General features: G+C 35.5%; 1 protein-coding gene across 7 annotated transcripts in view; it reads right to left on the reverse strand.

The window, feature by feature from the left end:
* LOC110820897 (exocytosis protein SRO77) overlaps positions 1 to 19047 on the reverse strand; it is a 37372-nt gene extending 18325 nt beyond the window's left edge. For 4 of the 7 annotated variants that reach the window (XM_022050524.2, XM_022050525.2, XM_022050521.2 and 1 more), the window contains exons 1-7: positions 18889 to 19047; positions 18193 to 18323; positions 17443 to 17527; positions 15373 to 15426; positions 14949 to 15040; positions 14740 to 14843; positions 14246 to 14318 (exon numbers count right to left, since the gene is read on the reverse strand). In XM_022050524.2, the coding sequence (XP_021906216.1) occupies positions 14246 to 14318; positions 14740 to 14843; positions 14949 to 15040; positions 15373 to 15426; positions 17443 to 17527; positions 18193 to 18323; positions 18889 to 18927 (578 nt within the window). In that variant the 5' untranslated portion in view covers positions 18928 to 19047. Of the gene's footprint in view, positions 1 to 14245; positions 14319 to 14739; positions 14844 to 14948; positions 15041 to 15142; positions 15194 to 15372; positions 15427 to 17442; positions 17528 to 18192; positions 18324 to 18888 lie in introns of those variants that run through there. The other 3 variants (XM_022050523.2, XM_022050527.2, XM_022050526.2) reach the window with 3 other exon arrangements.
* Positions 19048 to 21017: the final 1970 nt, after the last annotated feature.

The raw sequence follows: 21017 nt of genomic DNA on the forward strand, positions 1-21017 counted from the left end.
GTTGGTGTTAGCACTTATCATGTAGCCAGCGAATTGGGAATTACTCTTTAAGATCATGTGCAATGCTAGCAATTAGGTCGTGGGTGTAGTCCTTGGGCAAAGGATAGGCAGAGACCCACACATGATCTATTACGCCTCAAGGACCCTCGACAGTGCCCAAGTCAATTACTCAACCACTAAAAATGATCTATTGGTAGTCGTGTTCACTCTAAAACAATTTTGCTCCTACTTACTGGACACTAAGGTCTATAAGTACTGAGATCTCACTTTACAAATCAAACGATGTGTCTAGCGCAAGTACAATCACTATGACCATCGAGAGGAAGAATAGTCGTAACGAGAAATTCTTTGAAGGCTCAGGATCAGGCTCATCAAAACAGAAAAATTCTAAGAAGGCTACTTCAGTTTTATTGTCCTCATCATCAACACCAAATGCTAGAAGGTATTGTGACTATTGTAAGACCGATGGTCACACAAAGGAGAAATGTTGGAAGTTGCACCCAAATAGAAGACCAAAGGGTAAGACCGTGGCAACAACTTGTGATAATGAACCTATAGTAGTTGATCAGGTTCAAAGAGCAGATCCAAATTTATCTCTAATGGCAATGCCAAAAATTATGGATTCAGAGTCACTTACCAAGCATGATGAACGAGAGGATGAACGAGAGGAGTTGTTTGTCCTGAAAATCCAAGTAAAACAAGAGGTGATTATTGTCGTGGTGGATAATGGAAGCCAAAGAAATCTCATTTCTGAGCAACTGGTACAAAAGTTAGGATTGTCCACGATCCTTCACCCTAAGCCATACCCATTAGGTTGGATTCACAAAGATGTGAGGCTTCAAGTTAATCGACAATGTACCTTTCGGTTTACTGTGACCAGTCAGTTTATCGATTAAGTGACTTGTGATGTAATCCCCCTTGATATATGTTAGGTGATACTTGTAAGTCCTTATTTATGGGACTGATATACCATTTATTATCGCGGAACTCAAAGAATTAATTTACTAAAAAAAGAAGTATTTCTTTTCTGGTGAAAAGATAAAAAAAAACTGTTGATTTGATCACCGCATGTCAAGCCAAGTGAATGATCAACTCGTCAAAGAAGTTTGTATTACTATTTATACGACCTTCTAAAGATGAGGGATGCACAGAGGTAATTAATATCGTTAATCCAACTCATACGGCTATTATTAGGCCATCTCAAACCAAAGAGAAAAAAGAGTTAACAAAGTTGTGCAGAGAATTCCTTGACCTATTCTCTGAAGAACGAGGTTTACTACCAAAGTGGAAAACACGAGATCTAACTCATCTCAGATTCATCACTTCCCAATTTAAGCATGTATCGGTATTCAGTAGTAGAGAATGAAGAAATAAGTCTCTGATTTGCTTGAGAATGGTATTATAAAACCAAGTAATTCACCTTATGAATCACAAATGGTTCTTGTTCCTAAAAAGGATGGTGGTTGGCGTATGTGTATTGACTACCGTGCCTTGAACAAAATCACAGTGAAGAATCGATACCCTCTTCCCAAAACAGATGACCTTCTGGATCAATAGAAGCATGTCTATTATTTCACGAAGTTGGATTTAAAATTTGGTTACCATCAAGTACGAATCCGAGAAGAAGATTCGTGGAAGATAGTTTTTAAAATAAGGCAGGGTTTATTCGAGTGGCTAGTTATGTCATTTGGACTTTGTAATGCTCCTGCTACATTTATGCGGCTGATGAATGATGTTTTGCGACCTTTCATTGATCAATTTGTCATTGTGCATCTTGATGACATTCTCATCTACAGTCATACTTAGGAGGAACACTTAAATCATTTGATAAAGGTATTTGAATTATTATATAAAAATAACTCTGTCTAAATAAAAAGTGTGAGTTTGGGCAGAGATCATTATTATACTTTGGATTTGTTGTGGGTAATGGTGAATTGCAAATCGAACCAGAAAAAGTGAAGGCTATTAAAGAGTGGCTTCGACCAACAAATGTTACTGAAGTTCGAAGTTTTATGGGAGCTTGTCAGTATGTTAGAAAATTTATTTGAAATTTTTTTATGATAGCTACTTCCTTACATGAACTAACAAAGGCAAATCAACGATTCGAATGGACTCAGAAACATGATGACACATTTGATCTTTTGAAAAAGAACATATGTGAGGCACCTATTTTAGTTTTACCAAATCTACAAAAGCTTTTTGAACTCGAGCCTGATGCATCTGGATATGCGATAGGTGCTGTTCTGATGCAAGAAGGAAGAGTTATTGCTTACTACTCTTAATTGTTTCAAGAGTCTCAAAAGAACTACCCAATTTATGATAAAGAGTTGCTTGCCCTACACCAAGCCATAAAACATTGGTGTGTGTATCTTTTGGGTAAAAAAACAATAGTTTACACTGATCCCTTCAATATCTTCAAACACAGTCTAAATTATAACAAGCTCGTCACATGAAATGGATGACCTACATTCAACAATTTAACTTGGTCATTAAGTACAAAAAGGGAATTCAGAATAAATTGGTTGATATACTATCTTGGCCACCAATAACAACACTTTGTTTGTCTGCTGTGATGGAGATTCAGCCAAGTGTACATAAAGAATATGTCAACATATACGACCATGATCCAGATTCTTTTGATATAGTGACTATGGTGAAAATGGAAAATCGTCCGAGTTTATATTACGAGATGGATTACTCTAAAATGATCACAACTATGTGTTCCAAGAAAAGCAAATCATATACAATGGATGCGAAAAGCTCATACTTCGAAAGTAGCATGACACTTTGGAGTAAACAAGACTGTACAAAATCTTCAACGTTATGTCTACTGGCCCCGGATGCAACAAGATGCAATACCTTTTGTTAAAGCGTGTGTGCTATGTAGCACTTCAAAGCCATCAAATAGAAAGATTGGACTGTACATACCATCACCAATTCCAAGTAGACTATGGGAAAGTATTTCTATGGATTTTATGGGAGGTCTACCAACTACTAAATGAGGATATAACAACCTATATGTAGTAGTAGATAGATTTTCGAAAATGATAATATTAATACCATGCAAGAAGACCATCACAGTCAGAAAAAACATCAAAAAATTTCTTCAGACATGTCTGAACACGTTTTGGGTTACCAAGCTCTATTGATTCAGATCGTGATAGTCATTTTCTTGGATGAAGATCTTTGTAGCCTATGATGGATACGAAGTTGAACAGAAGTACAGCTTTTCATTCTCAAACTGATGGTCAAACTGAAGTTATCAACCGGACCATCGTACATCTTCTACGAGATTATAATGCTCGACATCCTAAAACTTGGGATAAGAGCTTACCATATCTGCAATTTGCATTTAAGCGAGCAATTCATAGCTCTATTAATAAGTTGCCATTTGAAGTTTGTCTTGGCTACTTACCACAAAACCCATTTGACATTGAGTTTACACTTGAGTCAACATCAAAAGAAGTGCAGGATAAGAACGGTTCAGAGAAGGCTCAAAAGTTCTTACAATGAATTCGACGGGTCTATGGTGAAGTAGAAAAGCAATTGCAGAAAGCTCAACAAAAAGATAAAGCTAGACATGATCGACATAGTATAAAAGGCGAATTCCAAGTGGGAGATCTAGTATGGCTACATTTGGGAAAGGAGAGTTTAAAAGGAGAAGGTAAGAAGTTGAAGCCTATTTGTTATGGTCCTTTTAAGATTCTTAAAAAAATTGGTGATAATGTATATCAACTAAAATTACCTAGTTACATGAAAATATACTCTGTGGTCAATATTGAAAATCTAAAACTTTTCGAACCATCAATGTTGGATGACAAACCTGGAGAAGTTATGCCTTCAGTGGAGGATTTACACACCGACAACAAAGCCACGTTACTGGAAGATACTATCCTTGAAAGGAAAGTCACAGAAACTAATAGGGGAACACCAAAAACATTTCATGTTGGAAAGAAAGGACAAAAACTTAGTGCATCAAAGTGGTTCACTAAAAAAATGGGGGAATCTATGTTTCCCAATCTCAAATTTTAAGATCCAACAGGAGTTAAATTCCTCTAAAGAAAGGGGAATAATGATCAGGGGTGATATTTTATCATTATTATTATTATTTTAATTATTTTAATAATTTTTATTTTTATCATTCTCTATTTTTATCTAATTAAAAATAGATTAATAGTTTTAATTAATTTACTAAAAATATGAGAGGATATTAATTTATATGTTATTTTTAGGATTTACTTATTTTAGTTTCTTTACTATTTTTGTAATCTCCTCAAAGCTATATAAGAGGATTTCTGTAGAAAATAAGAAGAAATTAGGTTGTATATTTTCTATTTCTTTTTATTAGCTATATATAGAGGGAGTCACAAACAGATTTCCTCCTCCCCATAAAATTGTTAGGATCTTATTAGAATTTGTTAGGTTTATTAACATTTAGGGTGTATAAATACCCATCATTCATTATGGAAAGAAATAAGAAACAACATTTCCTCTCAAATATCTTCATGGTATCAGAGCTTTACCTGATCCAAGAAGAGTGATCCCTGCTGAGCTGTAATCACAAATAGCTACAGGCGAGCTTCCGTCTTCTCCAGAGGTCTCCTCTGGTTTCTATCATCACACAGCAACCAATAACATTGCGAGTGAGATGCCTTTGTCCTGCATTACAGGACACAAACTCAACGACAGTAATTACCTACAATGGTCGTCCTCTATTCGATTGTTCATCTGGGAGAAGGGTCGTTATGGACATCTTACTAGCGAAGTTGTATCTCCTCCAGCGACTGACTCAAGCGCTCGCGTATGGGAGATTGAAGACAGCATGGTGATGTCGTGGCTCATCACGTCAATGACCCCAAAAATTAGATAGATTTTCCTACTCTATGAAAATGCTCACAAAATCTTGAAAGCAACTCAGGAATTTTACTCCAGCAAAGAAAATACTTCCGCCATTTTCGAGATAGAGTTTGCGCTTCATGATCTTCAACAAGGTGAGTTAAGCGTCACTCAGTATTATAACGTCTTAACTCATAACTGGCAGCAGATGGATACCTTCGAAGAGCGTCGATGGAGCTGCCCCGAAGACGCGAAGAACTTCAAGTCGTTCGCCGAAGAGAAGTGCGTCTTCAAATTCTTGTTGGGGTTGAACAGGAACCTCGATGAGATTCGGGGACGCGTGCTGAGTACTAAACCCTTACCGAGTCTTCGGGAGGCGTTCTCTAAAGTCCGATGCAAAGAGAGCCGCAGGAAGGTCATGATGGGTGATGTTGAGCAAACCCACCTGGCCAAAAACTCTTCAGCGCTCACAACCCAAGCTGTTGACGCTCGGACGAAGAAGACGAGGCCTTGGTGTGATCACTGTAAGTAGCTAGGGCACACTCGTGAGCGCTGCTGGAAGCTCCATGGCAAGCCAAGTGACTAGAATCCTTCGGGTGAGTGGAAATCCTCCAAGGCACAAACCTCAAGCAAGCATCAGGGCAACCACGTAATTGCTAAAGAAATGCCCTCTGATGCTGTGGAGAGCAGCCCTTCAGTCCTGAACAGCTGGAAGCCCTCCAGCATATTTTGTCTAAAAATTTCTACCCGGTCAGTGCCTCTGTGGCACACAAAGGTAATATCATTGGTTTATCTGTTTTTTCATAAAAAAGACAAGTGTGGGTAGTAGACTCTGGAGCTTCTGACCATATGAGTGGAGATGCCTCAATGTTTCAGAAATACAGCAAGTGTGAAGAAGTTTTTTCAATCAGAATTGCTAATGGTTCTCTTTCAAAAGTAGCTGGAATGGTCTCTGTAAATTTATCTCCAAATTTAACTCTGTGTTCGGTTCTCCATATTCCAAATTTGAATTATACTTTACTACCAATTAGCAAGCTATGTGAAAACTTAAAATGTACTGCAAAATTTGTCTCTAATATGTGTGAATTTTAGGATTTGGACTCGGAGAGGACGATTGACAGTGGTAGGATGAGCTCAGGATTATACATGCTTCAAATCAACACTTCTACAAGACAAGCTCACAAAGTAGTATGTGCAAACTCTGTTTCTGCAGATAATGACTATGATATCATGTTATGTCACTATAGACTAAAACATCCAAATTTTATATATTTAAAAAGGATATTCCCTTCACTATTCAAAGAAAAAAATCCAGTTTCTTTTCAATGTGAAGTATGTCAAATTTCTAAATATGTTCGAAGTTCATTCCCTAGTTTACCATACAAATCCTCAAAACTATTTACATTGATTCATAGCGATGTATAGGGACCCTCCAAGGTCTCTAACATCACCGGAACTAGATGGTTTGTATCTTTTATTGATGACCACACAAAAATTATATGGGTGTTTCTCATGAAAGAAAAATCAGAAGTTGGATCTCTATTTAAAAATTTTCATACAATAATTCGAACCTAATTTCATGCTACCATCCAAGTGTCGAAATCTGACAATGCTTGTGAATATTTTGAAGCCACCCTTGAAAAATATTTTACTGAACATGGAATTATTCACCAAAACTCTTGTGTTCATACCCCACAGCAAAACAGTATAATTGAAAGGAAAAATAGACATATTCTTGAGGTAGTTAGATCAATTATGTTCACCACTCATGTACCAAAATTCTTCTGGGGAGAGGCAGTTATTTCTGCTACCTACCTGACAAATCGGATGCCCTCCCGTATCTTACAATTTCAATCACTTTACGTCATTCTTTCACAAACCTTTCCTGCATCTCATATTTTAAATACATTACCACTCAAAGTTTTTTGTTATTCAGCTTATGTCCATATTCACAAACATCTCCGTAGGAAACTTGACCCAAGAGGCATAAAATGTATTTTTTGTTAGATACTCTGTTAATCAGAAATGCTACAAGTGTCTAGTTCCGGAAACCCGCCGCTTCTATAATACAATGGATGTCACATTTTTTGAAAACCAACCTTTTTACCCCACAACTGATATTCAATGGGAGACATTTACTCAAAAATATCAGTTATGTGATGTGACTATACCTCCTCTATATCCACAGAGTCATTCCTCACCAGACAAACCTTCCCTAGAACCTGAACCAAAGCCAATCACAGAGAACACATTACCTACAGCTAGTGAGCTACACGTCTATACTAGAAGAAACAAAGAAAAAGCACCTGAATCATCCAAGCCCTGTCATGAATCCACCCTTGATCGAGATAATGTAATCTCTGCTCCTACGTCATATACTGATATTGATGTTCCTATTGTTTTGAGAAAGGGGATTCAGACATGCACTAAACATCCTATACAGGACTATATTTCTTTGGACAAACTGTTTTCGGAGCATCATGCTTTTATATGCAGGATAGACAATAGTTCACCAGAGTCCAAAACAATTTATGAAGCTTTGGAAATAGCTTAATGGAAGATAGTTGTTCAAGAGGAAATCAAGGCACTTGAAAAGAATAAGACATGGGAATTAGTAGATCTACCTCCAGGAAAGCACCAAGTGGGGTGCAAATGGGTCTTCACAACTAAGTATAATTCAGATGGGAGTGTGAATCGGTATAAGGCTCGCTTGGTAGCCAAAGGCTACACTCAGTCATATGGAGTAGACTATCAGGAGACCTTTCCTCCAGTAGCCAAACACAATACTATTCGGACACTTCTTTCACTTGCATCTAACCTTGATTGGCCATTTTGTCAACTAGATGTGAAGAATACATTTCTTAATGGTGATCTAGAGGAAGAAGTGTATATGGATATACCACCAAAGTTTGAACTAACAAACAATCCTCAGAAAGTATACAAATTGAAGAAATCACTCTATACCTTAAAACAATCTCCAAAGGCATGGTTTGATAGATTCACAAGAGCTGTAAAACATGAAGGATATGAATTATGTCAATCCGATCATACAATATTTGTCAAGCATTGCACCTCAGCGAAGAGAGCTATTTTGATTGTATACATTGATGACATCATTCTTACAGGTAATCACGTTGAGAAGATTTAGAAACTCAAGCAATTCCTAGCCCAAGAATTTGAAATTAAAGATTTAGGGATACTAAAGTACTTTCTTGGTATGAAAATGGCCATATCCAAGAAAGAAATTTCAATATCTCAATGAAAATATGTTTTGAATCTCCTTAAGGAGATTGGAATGCTAGGAAGGAAGTCTGCTGACAGTCCTATAGATTCAACCATTAAGCTTGGATCCAAAAACAGTGATAAAACAGTTGATAAAGGGAGGTACTAAAAACTCATTGGGAAGCTTATCTACCTAACACATATAAGACCTGACATCAACTTTGCAGTGAGTACAGTAAGTCAATTCATGAATAAGCCAACTGAGAAATGTATGAGAGCTGTGTATCGAATTCTGAGATATCTTAAAAAAACTTTAGGACAAGAGTTGTTCTTTCAAAAGACAAATAGAAGAGATGTTGAAATTTACATTGATGCAGATTGGGCAGGCTCTACAAGTGATAGAAGATCTACATCAGGGTATTGTACCTACATTTGGGGGAACCTGGTCACCTGGCGAAGCAAGAAACAGTCAGTTGTATCTCACAGCAGTGCAGAATCTAAATTTAGGGCCCTTACTCATGGAATATGTGAAGGTATGTGGTTAAAGAGAATACTTGTCGAATTAAAGGCTCCTAACAACATACTTATAAAGGTGTGGTGCGACAATCAATCAACCATCCGTATGGTCAAGAACCCTGTACATCATGACAGAACCAAACATGTGGAGATCGATCGTCATTTTATCAAAGAGAAATTAGAAGATGGAACTATAACACTAATGCACATTTCAACCAGTCAACAGATTGCAGACATTCTAACAAAAGTTTTACCTAAAAGAACCTTCGATGACATAATATCCAATATAGGTTTACTCAACATATATATAAACTAAATTGATGGGGAGTGTAGAAAATAAGAAGAAATTAGGTTGTATATTTTCTGTTTCTTTTTATTAGCTGTATACAGAGGGAGTCACAAATAGATTTCCTCCTCCCCATAAAATTGTTAGGATCTTGTTAGAATTTGTTGGGTTTGTTAGCATTTAGGATGTATAAATATCCATCATTCATGATGGAAAGAAATAAGAAACAACATTTCCTCTCAAATATCTTCAATTTCATTGTAAGAATTTGGCAGAGAATAATGAAAGTTATCTTATTTTCTTCAAAGATAAACCTTCTCTTAATTTTCCATTAACATCTGTTTGAGAATTATCAAGTTCTATCACTCCCATACGGATCACCTGCTTATACTCAAGTAAGATATGGTAAACTTGAGCCGATAATAAAGAAATGCATATTTCTAGGGTATGTTTATGGAGTGAAAGGTTACAGATTATGATGTAGTAATTAAAAGTTTTCAGAATTTATTATCAGAAGAGATGTGACATTTAATGAGTCTACTTCACTAGAAAATCAGAAAGAGAATGCAATAACAGAATCAGATCTCAATGTTGGAGAACAAGTGGAGGTAGAGGTTGAGACTCTAACAGCTCAGTAAAACTAAGTACAAGGTAGTACTAGTGATCAACAACAGTTTTATAGTATCGCCCAACAGACAAGGAAAGAAAACACATTAGACCGCCGCAGAGGTATAAAAATGTGGTCAGATATATAAAAATCTGGTTGCATATGCCTTAGCAGTTGTAGAGACAATTATTTTACAGGAACCTAGAAGTTATAGTGAAGCTATTTCCAGTTTAGATACAGATCAATGGATTGGTGTTATGGGTGAAGAAATTGAGTCACCTCACAAGAATCATACTTGGAAACTCGTGTCATTGCCAAAGGGACAGAAAGTAGTACGCTGTAAATGGGTTTTCAAGAAGAAGGAAGGCCCGGGGCAGAAGCACCTCGATACAAAGCTCGATTGGTAGCTAAAGGTTTTACTCAACAAGAAGGGATCGACTTTAATGAAGTTTTCTCTCTAGTTGTAAAACAAAGTTCCATCATAGTCTTACTTGCTATGGTTGCTCTTCATGATTTAGAGTTGGAGCAGTTAGATGTAAAAACTGCATTTATACATAGTGAATTGAATGAGCAAATCTATATGAGTCAGTTCGAAGGATTTATCATTTCAGGTATGGAAAAATATGTTTGTCTACTTAAGAAATTTTTGTATGGTTTGAAACAATCGCCTAAACAATGGTACAAGAGATTTGATACATTTATAAGACATAATGGTTTCATAGGTGGTGTCTGTAATAGTTATGTGTATCACACGAGACTATCAAATGATTCTTCTATTTATTTGCTACTGTATGTAGATGACACGCTTATTGCTGCTAAAAGCATATCACAGATTAATACTTTGAAAAGGCAGTTGGGTGAAGAGTTTGAGATGAAAAATTTGAGTACTGTAAGAAAGATACTGAGAATGGAGATTACTTGAAATAGAAGTGCTGGAAACTTTTCTTGTCTCAACAATCATATGTTGAGAAGATACTACAACGTTTCAATATGAGCAATGCAAAGCCCATAACTGTTCCACTTGGTACTCACTTCAAATTATTTGTAGACATGTCACGGAAGATAGATGAAGACATGGAGCATATGTCTAGTGTTCCACACTCGAGTGTTGTAGGTAGCATTATGTATGTTATAGTTTGTACTCGTCCTGATATTGCACATGCAATTAGTGTAGTGAGTACATACATAGCGTACCCTGGAAAATAACATTCGTAGGCAGTGAAATGAATTCTAAGGTACTTAAAAGGTACAGTAGTTATGGGTCTGATGTTTGACAAAGCTAAGATGAATGACTCAGCTATGGCCTATATGGATTCAGAATTTGCAGGGGATTTGAATCAGAGGAGATCTCTGACAGATTATCTGTTTACTCTATCTGAAAGTATTATCAGCTGGAAGGCAACGTTACAAGCTACAATAGTCTTGTCTACCACAGAGACTGAATATATGGCCTAACAGAGCAATAGAAGAGGCTATTTGGCTACAAGGTTTGGTGAGTGATCTTGGGTTAATACAGAAAAAGTTGACAGTGTTTTGTGACAATCAGAGTGTCATACATCTCACCAAGAACCAGATGTATCATGAGCAAACAAAGCATATCGATATTAAATATCACTTCATCCAAGACATTGTATCATAGAGTATCATAGTTGTGCATAAGGTATCCACACAAGAGAATCCCGCGGATATGATGATCAAGGCAATCTCAATTAGCAAGTTTAGGCATTGTGTAGACTTGATTGGAGTATGTAATACTCACTAGTGCCCTCGAACAGGCACTATGGAGATAGAACGATAAGAAGGTCATTTCCTTTGATGTTGAAGAGAATTCAAGCCAAATGAAAGATTTGTTGATATGGCTTAAATTCTGATAATTTTAATCATAAAGGTATTTTTGTAATTATCTTATGAATTAATATTATGTGTATTCTAGGGACCAAATAAAATCTTGAAGGCCTCTCTATATATAGATTTGCTAACGTATGGATGTTGTACTCTCTTTTGATCATAGTAGAATATTTTTCTTATCTTATCCATGGATGTAGACAAACTATCGAACCACATAAAATCATGTATTGTTTTTTTTTCTGTTTTTACTTTGTTTATGATTGTGCATACTTCAGGAATCAATTTTTCCAATAAATATAGTAGCGATTAACTAATTTGGATACTCAATACTAGAGAGTCCTTCTCGATTAGATCTTTTTACAATTATCTTACTAAAAATGATGTCACGGACATCAGTTTTTCTTTTTTGCAAATCTAGAAGGTTAATAATCTATCAAGAATTGCTTTCTTTACATGGAAAACAAGTAGATGGTGTATTCTTACTCTTGACAAGCTGATTAGGACAGGAAAATATCGGTGAATGGTTATTTTTTATGTAAAAGAAAAACGAAGTTGTGTAATCACACCCTTTTATAGTTTCTATTTGTGTATAAATTGTGGACCTTGGCTTAAGGGTTATGGTGCATCAGGTTAGTGTTGGCTAGTTCAATGAGAAAAGAGATTTGGGCAAGAAAAAGTATTAGTGAATGGAAGAAAAATCTCATTCCCCTTATTATTTTTTGAATGGGGTGGAAAGATAGAAACATGAAAACTTTGAGAGGGTAAGATGACTTTAATAGAGTTAGAGATAAATGGTTCTAGATCTCGGGTTTCTTGTTTATAGATCATCCTCTTTCTTCAATTGAGGATTTTGAAAACCTTATTAATATTATCATTTGACAAGTAAATATTTTTGTACATGAGTTGGCACTCTCTTGGTGCTTGTGAATGAATCATATCATACTTTTTATTTGTCAAAATATATATATATATATATATATATTTCATTGAAAAGGCCTCTTTCGATACTATCTGCTCCAAGTTTCGCATTGATCACTCTCCACCAAAGGCTGCTCCCACTCCCTCATGAATTCTAGTAGCGACTAATGTTTTCTTGAAATCAACAATCGATCTGAGCCCAAGACCACCACTTTAACACGAGCATTTAACCACATCCCAAACTACTAAGTGAAATCTCCTTTTCTCATTGGAATCACCACACAGGAGACAGTGCTAGATAGCTGCCAATTTTTTCACCACACTTATTGGAATGGTTTAAAGAAATAGCTAATAGATTGGTACATCCATACCAACCACTAGCATGTTGTTACATAATGCTACATGACCAATCTACCTCTTGATTTTCAGAGGCTATGCAGTATTCAAAAGGGGTCATGAATGGATGAAATTCTATCATCTGCTGCTATTAGTTGACAACTGTTAGAAAGTTGATAGTCAGAGAAATAGAAGCATTGCCGTAACAACAAAATAGAGGAAATAAACAAAATTTTCAATACCAAAGGAGAACAACAAAACATTTGAACTAACAAAAAGAAGCAACACTAACTTATTAAGTGATCATCATTTAGTCAAAAACTCTAATTTTTTATCATTATCTCTATTCTGAAACAAGGAGGTGTCAATCTATGTACAAAAAATTTATAATTCAATTAAAGTATCAATAAAGTTCCCTAAATCTTCCATTGAATAAAGAGGATCATCCAACGATAAAAAACCAGGAATTTGGAACCATCTATTTTTGAGTAAATCAAAACCGTCAACATCCTCAACCCTATCAAAAACCCTTTTGTCCCTCTCCTTCCACACAACCCAAAAGATGGTAAGTGGTATTAGTGCTCTTTTTCTCGCTCCTCCGATACTCTTCCATGCCCAAATTTCATCTCTCACTGAACTTATAACCACTGAACTTATGCCTAATAGACTATAAACTGTAGTCCATAGCTTATAGACCATACGACACCAAAGTAGAACATGGTTGCAAGCCTCCTCCGTCCTCTTGCAAGGATAACAGATGTTCACCAACATTTTACCCGGTCTCCTTAACTTGCTAATTGTCAAAATACACTTTCTGTTGGCTTCTCATGTAAAGAACAGTACATGAGGTGGAGCTCTTGCATCCAAATCTGTCTAAATGGAGGAGTAAAACTATTACCATCATATTTGACCAGCTGCTTATAGAAGGATTTAACTGTGAAAGATCCACTCGTTGTAAGACGCCACAAGGGAATGTCATCACTCCCATCCAAAGTCACAAAGGATAGAGTGCTTAGTAGCTTCCCATATTCACCAATCTCTCAGTCATCATGTTTCTTAGCACCAAAGTCTGTCATTCTTTCTCCCCTCCTCTAACCTCCACAAATGGGCCAGGGATCTTGATTTCTTTCTGTTTGGTAATGGTGTAAATCTAAGGATACTGCTCTCTAAGAGTACCATGCTGCAAACATTGGTCTTCCCAAAGTCTGATCCTATCTTCCTCACCAACCTTCCACCTATGTTCACCAGGAAATTATTTATGCCTAATACAATCTTTTTCCTTAGGCTTTTCCCATGTGGCCTCGAAACTGCTCTAGTGAACTAACCTCTCTCATTCATGCCATTTTTTGCTACTATCGTTCTTCTCCAAAGGGCGTCTTCCTCGGTCAAAAACCTCAACAACCATTTATATCAATATACCTTATATTTTTTATTTCAAAAAAAATTTAAACAATAGTATGCAAAACAGAGGCACGACCACTATAGTTCCTTACTTAACCCATACAAAAAATTATTATTTAAAAATTGCTTGCACCTCATATACATTCTGAATCAAACAAGATTCTTTCTACAGAAGGTAATGATTTCACAGCAAGGAGAGCATTTCAGCATCAGTTGGAAACAAGTTCAAAAAGAGAGAACAAGTAATCTCAAATAATTAAACACTATTATGTTACCTATTTTCTGAACAAGGTTGCGGAAGAATTCCAACTACAACTTGATAGTCAGAAGATGAAAATCCAGCTGCTTCTGTATGATGGAACATAACAAGGGCATTAAATAGTATTAAAGTATATAACTATAAGCCGGTGGTTACTAAATATGACTTACATTAGCTTTTGGGGGAAAGAGAAGAAAAAATGGGAGAAAACAAGTACCTATAGAAGTCTTTAAAGTTAAAAGGGTTTTAGCAAGAAACTATTGCTGGCCTAAGTTTTTTCTTTTTTTCCAATATTTAATATCTTTTAGTTTGTACATTGACTACCATCATAAAGATGGGAAATAGCACAGAGAACAATGATGTATGAGAACATCCTGACCATATGAAATAAAGTGCTCCTTGTGCATTCCATCAGAAAACAAAGACTCCCCAACCATCTGAAACTTTAGGATAGTAAATAGGAAAAGAGTAGCTGAGCCATTCATTTTATTAAGGAAAAAATAAAATTACCATTTAGTGAACTTGCAGGAATATTATAGGGCAACTGCAGAAGTTTCTCATTTTCAGCATCGTACTTCAGAACAGACGTCAACCCATACTCATCTCCGATGTACCTGGGTACAATGATGGACTAACACTTTTACATGGTACTCTGTAAGAAACATTTTCATGCTTAGCCTAATGGAAAATGATGTAAGAAATTAGGAAGCAAATCATACATGAAGTGTGAACCACGTATTACAGAGAAAGCAGTTATGTTGGAGTGCCATTGTAAACAACAAGCCAGACACCTTTTCTCCAGATTCCAGACCTGCCAAATTTCATAAACTATATTCAGTGCCAAAAATTTAATACTTTAACACCTAACCCTCTAGCAAAAGAACAAGAGAATCTAGCTGATATTAGGTATGACCTGCCTAGATCCAATCAATCAAAAAAGTTCCCGAGACACTATGTTGCTCCCCTAGCAAAAAGTTACAAAAACAGTAAAATACAAAAAGAATGAGAAATAAAAAGAATAACTTATTAAGATTCCACTAATTGAATCGTTTAAGAACCACGTCATGTTTGTCTCTCTTTTGGATTTTCAGTAGTGCTAAAATGGATATGAGACATAACTGCCCAAAGAGAAAGAATTAATACCTCTATATAATTTTCATTTGAGATGCTGACTAGAAAACCCTGGTTTTGAAGAAACTGCCACAAAATAACATGCGTTAATCTACCATTTAACATGTTTAGCCTCATTTTCCAAGTAAGGAAGATAAAAAAATTATAGCACATTTTTCACTGTATAAGACAGGAATGTATCAGGACTGTAATAATTATTACATAACAGCAACATATTACATCATTTGGGAGGCTGAAATAAGATTATGTTGCTGTTGTGATTATTGAAAAAGTTGTAATCCTGATTCTTGGATCAAAGATTATAAATTACAGGCCTGGCTACAATCAATAATTTTACTTTTTAAGACTGTTGACCAATTTAAGTTTCACTTAATTGATCAATTTTTTAAATTCTTTACATGTGAGTATATTTAAAATTTTATAGTTATTATATTTGATATTTGGAAATTTGGAAATTTTTCAATTAATTGAAGAATTTTTTAATTCTTTAAAATTGAATGTAAAGAAAAATTCTAATATACTATACATAATTTTGCTAATTAAAATAGTTACTTTAAACTTTGTTAATTCATCATGTGGTAATATTTCATGTGATAATATTTATAGTTTATTTATATATATAAAAATATTTATATATATATATATAAAATAACCATGAGCAACTATGATATTATAAGTTTCTTCCTCTTGACCGAATCTGTAACCTTCATTAGCAGATTCATTTTCTGTGGTTTCCCTTATCAAACTAGAAGTTACCAAGGAACCATACATAGCAGTGACCTCCTAAATTGCATTGATTTATCTTAAAAATTTCATTTCAATTGGAATTTGGTTATTCACCATGTATGAGGATCCCCACTAAGCATCCATAGCTGATATTTATATATAAATCCAATCAATAGAGTGACACGAGTAAAAAGGGGCAACTCATAGAAATCAAATTTAAAAAATCTAATTTTATCTTTTTAAGACTAGAAATTGCGGCAACATGGATGTTGGAATCAAATTAGCATTCTAGAGTTTAAGAGGATTTTCTACTTCAAGAAATTAATTAATTAAACAGAGTTAGAACCATAAAAGAGGAAAGAAACCTAAAGGAGGAAGAATTCTTATTTCTAACTAAATTCTCATCCTTAATTTTCTCATGCATAATGTTGGATTTCTACTACAATTGGGAAGCTTTTTAGATCATTTTCAACTCTATTTCTAGAATAAGAATTAATTAAATATTAACAATCAAAATCAAATCCAAGACTACAAGAGGAATTCAGAATAATTAGAGTTATTTTAGGATTTAGTTTTTAAATTCAAGTAGAACTAGTGAGGCTTATGCCTATATAAAGGCTTTACTCCATAGGTTGTAGACATCGAAGTCTATGGTCAATAAAATTAAACTGTTAGTTTTGGTTAGCCATTAGCTAAGTTGCTCTTTATGGAGGTTTCTTCAATTTTCTTGTTAACTGAGGAATTGATATATACTTATTAAGAAAACTTATAACGTTTTCATCAATTTCTTTTCTTGAATTGATTTTAACTTATCAAGATATTTATTGTGACATTCTAATCAATTCACTTATCGCAATTACTTTATTTCTCATTTACAGTCTAATTGTGGTAGGGAAGATTTGTTTAGAAATTAAGTTTTTGTGCTAAATTGTATGTTAAAGTTTTTTATCACATTGGTTGATGTTGGGTTCCGCATTACAGAGGTCTTCTAGTCATTTATAGTTTAGTACAATTTTATTCTAATATATAACTTTAGTAAAGAAGTTGTAATAAGTTACTACTGATTCCATATCAGAGATCATATAGTAAACGCAATTTCATGATAGCACTAGTCTATTCTTGTTAAGTAGCCATTGTATTCCAAACTTCATTCCATTTAGTGATAAAGCATTTTGTTACTGTCACCATATGTATGTAGTTTCTAATAGATAATTTCATCTTGGGAAGTTTCAGTGTTGAATCTATAACAATCAATCTCAAATAATCTGAAAATATCAGAAAGGACAGAACATTAGCAGCAAAAGAAAATTATGCTATTTATTTCAAAAAAAAGAAAATTATGCTATATCAACAAACCTCTAGGTTTTTATAAGCCAGTTGCTTTGAAGATATGAGAATCCCTTCGATACCATCACCACCAATTACCTTAATCCTGCCATCCCTGCAATTGATGGGAAGAAAAGTAACTTACACCAGACCGTGATGTATACACTTTATTTCTCTGATTTATAGTTTCTAATACATATTGCAATCACTGCACTGAAGCCCCAATAAAATGACAAGGAAAATCTAATGATGTTTATTATTCGTAGCAGTGTTATTTGCCAAGGATGGATATTTCATCAAATGGAAAGCCACTCAGCAGGCTGAGAACTGCAGCACTACCTTTATTCATGAATGCTAGGATCTAATGTCTATTCCATGTAATATGCTTGCAGAAGGTGCCTAAACTACTGTGTAAAATTGTTAAATTTTCTTGCCAGAAATGAAAATAAAATTGACAGATGAAACTGATCCACAGAAGCTGAACATATAAGGAATCAACTGAATCTTTAGAAAATACGGAAGAACAATACACAGGCGCACAACACATTCAAGCAAGCAACATAAAGGAACAATAACTTCGTGTTAACACCTAACCTCCTCCTCTCTTACTGAAAAATTTGTTCCGTATATAACTACTAAAGGACCCAGGCCAGCAATAAACATTTGGTAATTATCTTAATATATCCAACATTAGCATTTAATCTCAACTCACAAGCTACCAAACCAAGCTAACAAAAAATTACAATATATTGCTCTGAAAACAAAAAAAAATCAACTCACAATGTACCAATGGCCAGGAGTCGCTGAATAGGATCAAAAGCAAGAATAGATGCTGTAGATGGGATACCATAGTGGATTACGATTCGTGGGTCCAAATCAACTGGCTTCAAATCTCCCTGCTGCACAGTGTGCTGAGAACAAGAAAATAACAAAGCACACCTCTCATCAGAAGAAAAAGAATGAAGGAAAACAAAACAAAACAAAACAAATGAAGCAAAAAAAATGTATCCATTGACGAAAAGAAGAAAACATTGGAGTTGGAAGACATGCAATTAAGACAAATGGTGTGCTTGGTCAATCTTAGTACACAATTTCAGGTGCACTGATTGTCTATTTGACTTAGTTTTCCTAATTTTCTCTGCTCTCTTTCCTTCTTACTTCAAGGACTCCAAGTTTAAACGGCAACGAATATAATACTTTTGTTAAGTTAACACGCAGGTTGCATATAATCATTACGTACGACCAAAAAAAAGCAGAGAGAAAACATACGAAAAAACACTAACTTTTTTTTAGTATGGACTGCACTGATTTTTCATTGGAAGATAATCCGGTCGATAAACAATCTAGGTTATCATCAGCATCAAAAGAAATGCAGATTGCAGGCGATTCACGTTGAAACTAAAGGAGAAGAAACCTTGAATAAATTGAAAAGACATGGAAGAGATGATTGATGATTATGCAATCAAGTTAAAATACCTGATAATGATGAGCGGCTTTTTGTAAGAATCGCTTCATCTGAAAGTCGACGGATAGCGAAATTCCTTTTCTTTTTGTCGGAGTTAGGAGTTTCTACTCTGTGTTTCAATGATGGCATCGATCATTTTTGAGGAACCTGGACCAGGTCTTCTTGGTCAAAAGTCAAATAATATTTTTCAAAAAAAAAAAATTACGTTAACGGCCAAAAAAACAAAAACAAAAACCTTGTTAAATAATGGGCATAAATCCCATGTGAATACAATATATTAAATAAAAAATTTTATTATAATATTATAATTTAAAATTTGATTTAAAGTAAATATTTATTCATTATTACTTTTTCATAAAATTAAAATTTAAGCTAAGGAGATTCAATGGTACATTAAATTTATAAATCGTAATTAACTTTTTTAAATAATTAACATTCAGAAATTAAATTGAACTTGGTACATTTGAATCAAATGTCACCTTAAGGAGACAATATGACCCCAACCAACTTTCTCTAATTTTCATGTGACTTTCCTTTACTCTTGCCAATTTTCTTTCTCATTTTTTTTTCCATTTCTACATTCTCTCCTTTACCAAAACTTGGGAAAAACGTGATAAGAATTAACATGTATACTAGATGGCTTTCTCAATGACTTCATTCAGTCCAAATGAGTTTTCTTACACATTGTTTTCATAATACACTAAACTTAATTATCTAAATATATATTTTTATTGAAGTAAACATTTGATAATAATACTTACTTATTTCTTATTTAATAAATTAAAATTTTTTTTAAAATAAAAATAAAAAAGTAAAGAAATAAAAAAAAAATTATTAAATTTAATCGGATGAGTCTCCCATAATGAAATCCAACCAGGTTAGGATAACCCATTTAATTTTTAAAATTAAATTGTTTAATTACTACATACAAGAAAAGTTATCTATTTAATAATTTATAAAAAAAACATAAAAAATAATATATAGAGAAAAAACTTACTCTCTCTCTCAAAAAAATCTGTTTCTATGAAGAAGAATAATAAAGGATTTTTTGGTTGTTTTTTTCTTCAAAAGTTTAGATTTCTACATGAGGTATTTATGATGTGAAAATATACAAACTGTAGCGCCCGGGAAATTGAAGAAGAAGAGAGAAGAAGAAAAAAAAAAAAAAGGTGCGCGCCACGTCAGCAGCCACGTTAGCAGACCCAGTCAGCAGTCCTGGCCAACCAAGACCTGCCACGTGGCAAAACCACGTCGACCGGGGACGGGCCACGTTGGCGATCCGCGTGCGCGCGATCGGACGGCCCATATCAATCGCGCGCACGGAAGGCCCAGATTTAATCGCACGGACGGCCCAGATTTAATCAAAAACGGACGGCCCAGATTAAATCAAAATGGACGGCTGAGATCAAAAGGAAAAAGGGTATAAATAAGACCCCCACACCAGACCCCAAACCCTAGCCGCCTGCCACCCGCCGCCGCACCGGAGGGATTTCCGACTGCCAATCGAGGTAAATTTCATACCCCGACTCGTTTTTCCACGCTGATTTCCCAGTGGCCAAATCGGAGCCAAAATCCCGGCCAAACGGCCGGAAAACACGGCCGAAAGCCAGCGGCGCCGCCGTGCCCCTCCTCGGTTTTTGCCTCCGATGAGGCCCTTCCCAGCCTCCGTTTAATGCAATTTTTATACCACCGTGATCACCATTCTTTTCTCTACAGGTTGATCAGAGCCGAATCACCAAAACACGAACTTCACCGGAGAGCCGCCGCACCCGAGAGCACCGCCGCCGGTAAGCTTCGGTTTTCCGTAAATTTTCGGCCCCCCGAGGGTCGTAGGGTTGTTTTATCGCAGGAACCAATGCGAGTGTGGCCGAATTCTGCCGGAAACGGCCGAAAACGACCAACCCGAGGCGAACCGCCGCCGCAAGCAGCGGCACCGTCGTCGGAGCACAGCGGAGTCGCCGTGCCGGAGTTGCGATATTGGCCGAAAGGGGGCCTAGGCCTAATTTGAGATTTTTTGAAACACGTGCAGGTACCTGTAATGCGTTTCAGTTCCCCGGAAAAAATTCAGGAAAAATTAGGGACAGCCTGCAAGCGCACTGTGAAACCGTGTTCGGACCCCGAAACGAGTAAGGACCCCTCA

This window comes from Carica papaya, chromosome 8, assembly GCF_054855325.1.
Source record: "Carica papaya isolate Zhongbai chromosome 8, ASM5485532v1, whole genome shotgun sequence".
Lineage (NCBI taxonomy): Eukaryota > Viridiplantae > Streptophyta > Magnoliopsida > Brassicales > Caricaceae > Carica > Carica papaya.